Source organism: Drosophila persimilis, unplaced genomic scaffold (assembly GCF_003286085.1).
Source record: "Drosophila persimilis strain 14011-0111.01,24,50 unplaced genomic scaffold, DperRS2 tig00000868-arrow-arrow-pilon, whole genome shotgun sequence".
In the NCBI taxonomy this organism is placed as follows: domain Eukaryota; kingdom Metazoa; phylum Arthropoda; class Insecta; order Diptera; family Drosophilidae; genus Drosophila; species Drosophila persimilis.
Genome location: NW_020825365.1, coordinates 833814 through 843024, shown reverse-complemented (window position 1 = coordinate 843024; position 9211 = coordinate 833814). Strand labels below are relative to the sequence as shown.

General features: G+C 41.3%; 1 protein-coding gene across 2 annotated transcripts; it reads right to left on the bottom strand.

The window, feature by feature from the left end:
• Positions 1 to 1671: 1671 nt before the first annotated feature.
• Positions 1672 to 7986, bottom strand: LOC6599491 (collagen type IV alpha-3-binding protein). 2 transcript variants are annotated; one of them, XM_026993705.1, is made up of 9 exons: positions 7889 to 7986; positions 7253 to 7582; positions 6286 to 6678; positions 6073 to 6221; positions 5947 to 6007; positions 3169 to 3393; positions 2863 to 3094; positions 2456 to 2794; positions 1672 to 2386 (listed from the first exon to the last, which is right to left on the bottom strand). In XM_026993705.1, the coding sequence occupies exons 2-9, from the start codon at positions 7553 to 7555 to the stop codon at positions 2259 to 2261; spliced, it is 1830 nt and encodes a 609-aa protein (XP_026849506.1). In that variant the 5' UTR covers positions 7556 to 7582; positions 7889 to 7986; the 3' UTR covers positions 1672 to 2258. The 2 variants fall into 2 exon arrangements, with proteins under 2 accessions (XP_026849506.1, XP_026849505.1); XM_026993704.1 differs by lacking the exons at positions 5947 to 6007; positions 6073 to 6221; positions 6286 to 6678; positions 7253 to 7582; positions 7889 to 7986 and adding an exon at positions 4704 to 4781.
• Positions 7987 to 9211: the final 1225 nt, after the last annotated feature.

Below are 9211 nucleotides of genomic sequence, written 5' to 3'. Positions count from 1 at the left end.
TATATATATATATATATATTTATATATATATATAATTATTGAGGATCTGTATAAACGAATACAAATAATTGCGTAAACGAACCGAAAATTGTAAAATTTGTTGTAAAATCCACCCAAGACAAAACAGACTTTGGCGCCCACTTCCAAAACTAAACTTAAAATAACTTACAAATCCAATGCAACAAATATCTTTCAACTATTTACAACAAGAAGAACAAACAATACAAGCAAAATGGCAGCAAGAGACAGAAAGGAAAACGAATATTAGAAATTTTCGAGTGGATTTTGATTTTCAACGAACGATCAGATCAGAAATAGCACGAAAAATAAACCATAAGACTTATTTACACACAGATTATGCTTAGTTGAACTTGCGTAAAATAAAAGCTGCATGAATATAAATGAGTATTATATATAGCCAACGTACATGTACGTACATCTAAAATAAGTTTATGCAGAACAGATATAATTAAATTAAAATAAAATAATGTTATAGATCCTAAATTAGGCATTTAATGTATGAGAAGAAAAGGAACTGCGGCAGGCCGCAGATCAGAGAGTGCTCTGCAGACAGCCGCAAGAAATGAAACGAAACGAAACGAAGGTAGAACGAAATAGAACCATGGCAGAGCATGATCAAGTCGGATTAAACTTATATGTATTGTAAAACTTAACTATAAGAAAAGAGCCTTTGTGCTAACTGCAGAAATTCTTTGCATTTGTAGTAAATTATAAAATTATGAACATTTCGTTGAACTGAATTGTTTGTTTAACCCACTTTTTGCGTCAGTTTGTAAGTGTACTTGACAACTGTTAGCTAGTTATTTAAATGAATTTAATTGATTTACGGGAGAAATACAATACAATACAATATATGTAATACCGAATGCATTCAGATAGTTTATGAAACTGTTGTAAATAGCTAAGCGTCATACAATTAATTCTACACAAAGCGTACGAGTATTATATATTGTACGAATAACAACATAAATGTTAGTGGAAAATACATTACAAAACAAAGCCAAAGTCGTAAACCAGCATGCATTTCCACAAGCCGAATCTAAGCAGCCGCTCAAAAGACATCTACTAACTACGGAAATACTACGAAACTAACACAGAACCCAGGCCGATAAAAGATATAGCCGAATATTTGCCAAACAGACAGAGAGACAGACAGACACCGACACTGCTCCTGTACCATACATGCGATTATAGTGCATCTATTTTCCAATAGCTACAACGACAAAACCAGCAACCAAGCAAACAATACATGACAATATGACACAAATACATAAATACGCGTACATATAAAAATACATTAACGAAAAAGAATAAAACCAAAGATCATGGATAAAAACTTATAAAGTTGAAGTTGAATTAGCATTGAGAACAGAAAAAATTTGGCAAAGGCAAAAAACTCTTCAGACTGCACTTAAAACGAAATGAAAAAAAAAGCTAACCTGTAGCCATTTACTTGGTTGTAAATTGATTCAAACGTTGCGGAATTAAAACTCTTAAGCATAAACCAGTTGTAAAACTACACACTAAACCGATTCTTCTAAAAGAGCACAACAGTTTATGTACATTGAAATGTGAAAAACAATGAAAAACTTCAAGGCAAAATACATGACATGACTTATGATAAAAACCAAAGCAGAAATTGGCCTTTCCTTTACTTTTTTGTTTGTTTCGGAGATAACAAATTATCGCATTTATTTACACTTGACCGTTGAGTAAAACAGATGTGATTGCGGGATTTGCATTAGATATGGTACACCAGAAAATACAAAAAAAAGGCCTCCTTACACACTACTTCTATTCGGACCTTATCTCCCACATCCTTGTTTGCAATAGTTGCACTTAAAGCATTTTCATAAAGATATACACATGAAAAATCTATAGTTTTCGGAACTAGAGCTATACAATAATTGTGTTTCACTTACACGTAACTTAGGGCTAGACACAGGATACATTAAATCTTAGTAGTGGTTTTTTTGAATTGCAAAAGGATGTTTACTCTAACATTTCGTTTACACATTTCGAACACACATAGGAGTACAGAAAGAGACGAACACTCGTAAAACTCAGCTTGTTAACATGTATAAAATTTAAGCTGGAGTTGGGTTTGGGTTTTTCGGATGTAGCAAAAACGATTCCAGAGGGGGCTTATCTGGTATCTTAAGGAATAACTCTAAGCTAAATACAGGATACGATTCAACTTTGATTGATTTTGATTGCTTTGTTGCTAATGGCAAATATCAGAACATAATGGGCTTGTCCTTGCACTGGTCTATTACATAGCCGGTGAAGCGCTTTAGAAACTTGGGATACTCGCGCTTGTACACAGCACGCAGAGCACTCGCCGGCGCCCAGCCACCAGGATTCACTAAAAATTTCAGTAAGCCAATGATTTAGAAAGATATCATTCGATATAGATAGTGATAAACATACATACCCACAGAGCAGTAGGTTATTTTGCAGGTTAAATCTTTGCGATTCAACGGCTGACCCTTGACATAGTCATCGGGCAAGTGGGTTTGGCAGGCCAGTATGACGGTGAGGAAGATGCGCACGCATTTGCCATTCTTAGACTCTTGCTTGGCATACTCCGTGGAGTTGTTGCACACCACCCACATGTCCCGGGCCCCCGGCTCGAGGTTGTCGGTGATTTTGCGCATATGCGACCAGAACTGTGCATCGCGCTGGCTTGCCGGCCAGATGCGTTTGTGGGTTTGCAGAAAGAGCAGCGTGTCTGCTGAGATTTTCTCCAGAATTGTGCAGTCCTCCAAGGTGGCTTTTGGATGGAAAATCATAAAAAGAATTCGAATTGTTTTGGAGCACAATATGAACTGCAATACTCACTTTCCCAATCATTGCGGAATTCGGGCATAAAGAAGTAATGGCACATTTCACGAGCAGTCACACCATGCACAGAGTGATAGGCCTTTAGGGGATCCATCACCAGGCCATTGACCTCTTCCTCGCGTTTGTACATTTTAATTTCCCCCTCGTCCGCAAAGATTTGCCACCCATTGCCATCCTGGCCGACACCCTCGCGTGCATAGTGCAGTTGCTCCTTGCAAACGCGATCAATCTGTGAGAGAAAATTCAATTACTGACTCGATTATCCGAATCCATCGGGTGCTAGATGGTAATTTCCTGCCTTACCTCGGGCCACAGGGTATGGCACTTCGCCTCTGCACCAGTGCCGAACTCCTCGCGTGCCTCCTCACCCTCGGCCACCGCCTCGTGAGGCACATTCACCAGTGTCTGTGAAATTTGAGACTGCAGTTTCAGTTTGAAGCGCAGCTGCATGTCCTCCTCGATTTTGTCCAGGCCCGTTTCAACAGCATCGAAGAACTCATCCTCTGGTAATGTGGAATGTGGGCCCTCCTGCAAGAGACAGTAGAAGTGACATCTCGATTAGCAAGGGGCGCGGTTCAAGTTTATAAAACAAATTTTTAAAGGTTCGGCCCAATTAATTTTAATGACGAAACCACCTCCTTCAGTCCAATTGGAATGAAATGAAACGTGCTTCGTATAAATTAATGGGCAATACTTGTGTTGTCAAATGGTAGAGTATGGTTTTTATGTTGTTTTTTCTCTAGAAGTTTTTGCGTTTGCGTCCCTGACCAAACAGCAAGCGGAGATTCTCGGCTGGCATGCGTAATTGAGCGAGCATAATCGCCACAAAGGCGCATCATTGTGCCATGAATACCCAAGCAGAAGGCTGTCTGGAGTGCTGAATTGTACAGTGAATTATCTGAAATGGGACACACTCTGAGATTGTGAAATGGAACTAGAAATTTTGCTAAATATTGAACAACTTATATGCGGAAAGGGAAATAATTTCATGGGGTCGCTTTGGTATAGTATAGGCCTCACTGTACTCCCATTATGACGTCTATAGACGAGACGCGTGTTTACCCAGTACGGCAACAGGCGCGGAATAAATGCTATGAGTGGATTCTTTGGAAATAAATTGATATTTATTAATTAATGCAGACATGTGCGCGCCACAGAGGCGATAAAATAAGCACACCCCCAATAGGAGGAAGGAAGCAAGTGCATCGTGCATCGTGCATCGGCAGCCACAAGCAAATTAAGAATCTAATCGAATTGTTAAACTATGGCGTCGGATTGTCTTCTCTTACCAGACTCCCTCTCCTCCTCCTCCTGCTTTTGTAGCCCTATAATATTGTTAAATATACTGTTGTACTTGGAAGACCACAGAAAAACCACGAACAAAATAACTGTATTTAAAGCGCGCGAAGTTTTCTTTCTTTTGGGGGAGAGAGCAAGCAAGCAAGTGAGAGAGATAGAGAGAGAGCATGGAGCGAAAACGAGCGGACGAGCGTCCAAGCAAATCCTTCCGCTTAGCGCAAGGACACGAAACAAACTGTTGCTTTTTCCCAACTCAAAAGCCCGTAAACGGGCCAAAGTCAGAGAGGGAGAGCAGGCAACTGCCAGCTGTGGTGGTGAGAGAAAAGCACTGAAAAGCTTTAATCAAAAGGATTTGCTCGTATTTAAATAATAAATCAATGTGTGGGTGGTCTAGAGAGGGATTTGGAAAGAGCACTCCTGATGGGAGGGTCAGGTTGGACCCACAAATGAGGGCAATTAGGTTTTGAAAGCAAACGCCGCCAACGTTTCATCTTTCGTTCCCGAAAAGCGGAGCGTAGCAGAATGTATTTAGCACCTACCGTAATTTTGGTGACTTTTCCATTCTGAAAGCCAGAACGCCAAAGAAATCGCACCGAGGGCATTTGCACTTTTGTTTGCGAGTATATTTTGGTTCGTGCTGCGATTTTAGATTTGATTTTGGAGGTACCCAAACGACACGTTTGAAAAACCAACTTTTTTCAATGCAACTAAAAAAGTTTCACAATCTGCATACAGAAATTAAAACCACGACAAATATGAAGAAGAAACTGTTTTGGTTTTCGTTTCGTTTTGGTTTGGGTTTGAGTTTGTTTGCGCGGCAAATTGGTTTATGATTGGTACGTGCTGGCGGCTCGATCGCTGACCGCGGACTGACCAACCATACGCCATAAGACATAAAGCGCGACAGTCGAGCGAGCCAGGCTAAAAGCGGGAGAAGAGCTTGGCTCAGAGCTACATGGGGGAGACGGAATGCCCTATCTGTATTTTGAAAGAGTGGGCATATACTTAGAGTCCTACATCAAAAGTAGAGCCTGAGTGAACGATTATTTATTTCTCCTTTTATTTATTTATACTCATCCTCATTATCTTCATTTATTATGTTTAATCAAAAACGGATATACCGCAATTTTCGTAAGTGCATTTCGATAATTTATTGAAACGGGATCATTTGTCAACCTCAATGACTAGATACTTGGCTCATGGTAAATCTTCTGCAACATCAAACTGTCAATACGAACCACTGAAACGGTCTAGACGCCCATCTCCTAAAATCTATCGCCTATCTGATAGGGCCTATCAATAAATAATATTCTTATGCATACCCATAGTTGGAGGGCAAATATTAATGAAATAGAACACTAAAATAACTCTATTATGACGGAAAACAGAGAGATAAGCAATTAAACGGCAAAGGGATTGCATGCGGCGCATGAGATTCAATCGGAAAATAAACATAACATACTCAATTATTCAATCGGAAATTGTTTAAAAAATAATACGGACGTGTTCTACTTTCCGCACGTCTGATGAAATCCGTTGATACAACATCCAATCCATACAACAAGAGAGTTTATTTTAAGATGAAGCGGCGGGGCACGCAAATTGCTTCTCCTTCTCTGTCCCTCTCTGCCATGTTTGCATTCAGCATTCCATGGCAGTGGGAACGTGTTTGGCCCGAATTGCTCTGACCGTGAACGCAATTCGGTCGGTTATTGTGTGCTAATCAAGGCAACGCCATTACGCACGTGGTACACCGAACTGTAATTGTAAATTGCAACTCACCTCGAAATCTGGGCCAGGATATGATAGGCGTTTCAGCCTTTCGATTTCGTCCTTGGATCTTCTGCAATGAAACCCCCGAAAATTTGGCTTAGTTTCGACATAGTTTGGGGGAGAGGGTTAACCTACTTATTCTGCTCCTCAGAACGACGGCGCTTATCAATTTCACGCTCCAGTTTTCGCTTCCATGACTCATCGTTCTCTGCTATGATTTCCAGGCAATGTTGCAGGGTAGTCAGCACGCCGGATGTTGTGGCCCGAAACGTGATGGATTCGCCCTTTAAATATAAGTATGTTTTTTACATTCCTCCCTACTATTTCCAAGTATTTATTCCTCTTTACCTTGAAATCAATGCACTTGAGGCCATCGCCCAAATCCAGTGGCTGGGGATTGCTCTTGTTTAGCTCCGAGCAGGCATCGAAGTAGCGCTGCAGCGTTTCTATTTGCCCGAAAAGAATGTCCTTAAAGGTCTCCAACTCTCCGACCTTCTCGCGTAAGTTGCGCTGGGTCTTCTTGAGGCTTCCGCCGCTAGTAAGCGAAATGGTGTTGGACTGCAGGGACATGGTGCTGCCGTGCCGTCGCAGCGAGGTGGTGTCCGTGCTGCCAGTGTCCTCCTTATACAGCTGGAGCACCTCCACCCAGTGCATGCGATCCTCGCTGGTCTCCGCACGCAGGCACCAGTTGTTCAAGTTATTCACAACTACATCGAACCGCAGCTCGTCCGACTCATGGGCCTGCAACAAGAGGGAACAATCATTCCAATCAGTGGCTCTTGTTTGCTCGGAATTAGTACGAATTACAGGAGGGATCCCTCGCATGAGTCACCACTATAAATTGACATATGTACATATGGGTCGGTCTTGGCCGCTTCGACAGTATAAATAGATAAGTATGGGCCACAAGTGCACACTCATTTTGAAACGCCCTTCTGTCAACACCCCAGTCAAAGACATTAATGTCCGTGCCCCTGTGCCCCGTGTGTGTGCTGGCAGTCAGACTGGTGGGGGCCCCCCACTTACATTGATGACTTCAATTTGGTCTATTTTCGTCGACGTTCGAGTATATAGCTGTCCAGGCAACGTTAATTGATTGCGCTGCATTGATTGCGTCGCTGGAAATGCGAGTAAGGAATGGGAATAGAAATGGACATAGAATCAAGCCGGGGTCGTGGTCATCGAGACGGTTTTGTTGGTTAATTTGACCAAAACACATGCGCACACACTCACTCACGCCCATTACTTTTTTATTAGTTAAATTAAGAACACTTGCTGGGGCTCTCTGGCAGGCGAGTGCCGAACCCTTCCTTACCTTAATGGTTGCTTTCGTCAGGCTGATGGCGCCGCGGCAGCCGAAATCCGATTCGGACTCGGATTTGTAGTAGGAAAGGGTGCCGTCTTTGAGGACAATATAGCGTGGTTGCCAACCGTAGATGTAGTTGGTCCACTTGCTCAGATAGCCGCGAAGCTCAATGCTGTTGTCCAGATACTCCTCCTCTTCGGAGGCATCGCTCTGGGATCCAGCCGCTGCTTCGTTGCTGGATGGCGGCGATGTGGATTCCCCTGCCGCTCCGGTGGCCGTTGTCATAGCGCTGTTTGTCGTCACAACATCCATGCCGATACTGAAGGCCGTTTAAGTTATCTATCAAAAAGAAATATCTTAATCAGCAGGTTGCCGGAGCAGAGTAGATTAAAAATATATTGCGCCACGTCCGCGCAATGTAAACAACTACAACGCCGGCTCGCCAGCCAGCGTCGAATGGCAATTTAAAAAGCCACATCGTGATAATCCAATTCAATCATCATCAAACGCCTGACTCAGTCTTCGGGTGCAAGCAACTTTGTTGTTGCTTCTGTTGCTGTTGCCACTTCTAATTGGGGCCGGGGCCGGGTGGCATTTACTTACGACGCCTTCCTTTCAGCCTTGCTAACCTTCGTTTGCACTCACCTTTCGTTTATTGATTGTCTTTATTCTCCACATACATTTGTGCAACACGTAACAAGCTCTTCTGGGTTTGTGCAACCGCACATATTCAATTCATTCTCATTTTATACAAATTGAACAATACAAAACAACAATGTTTAGATCGTCAGCAGTGTGACCGCGGATATTCCGATAAAATATACGGTCTGACCCTCAGAAATATACCGTTAATATACTGATGAATTATTTGTATTCAAGTTCCATCATATTCCATCGTTTTTGTTATTCGGTCGAATTATACTAGCTTATTACCACTCTCAGCTCTCAATTCATAGTTTCATCCGATTATAAAATCGATTTCTTACAGGACTGATTAAATCTAAGTTTTCATCTTTGCTAAATTGCTTATAAAATAAAGTTTAAGCAAAACCGGTCAACAAACAAATTAATTTTTTACATGGTAACTACACGCTAACTACATAATTGTTACATATTAAATAAAGCGACGCCTGAAGGGGAACTGTGTATGTTTCAAAACTGTTTGCCCGTTTTTTTTCAAATGACCCCATGGCTTGCCATGCCAGTTTTAATAACGTCCGTTATACTCTTCTTCCCGGTCTTTTTTCGGACATTTTAAAAAAAGTTGAGATTTTTATGGTAAACGATCAGAAATTCGATACTTGTCACGAATTAGTATTCGATGGGACGTTGGGCATGGGTCTGAGTGGCATTTCTACTCGGATTACATTACGGATACATTGGTGCATTGGACAATAGGGTGACGCGTCTTTAGATATACTGGTAAGCTTTAGAAAATAGTATAAAAAGTATAAAAATAGCAAGGTGTGTCCGCTAGACATGGTGGCAAGAAAATCAGTGAGACCGCGGATTCCTCGATATACTCAGAAATATACCAAAACCACCGTAAGCATACCGATGACAAAACGAACTTAACCACCATCTATCTAAACAGGTGAAGAACGTGATCGTATCCCTATAAAACCCCACGATATCTCTCATCTGAACTGTGCGAAAATTCTTCAAGGTTCAACATTTACGTAGAGTGGATTTTAATACTCTCTGGTCATAATCGTTCTCTGCCCTTGATCGTTAATCATTTTGTTCGATTTATATATTCGGTTGTAAGTACTATCTAGACCCTCAGGAATAAACACATAATTGTATGCGATTTATGACTCAGTTTTATACATGTCTGACTATATTTAAGAAATACTTTTGATTGAATTGTAAAATGTCAACAGCTACAATCTATTTAAGTTGTTATTTTAAAAAAAATCAGTTATATGAGTGGTTCTAAAACTATCAAAGAGTCCTGCTATGGAACAA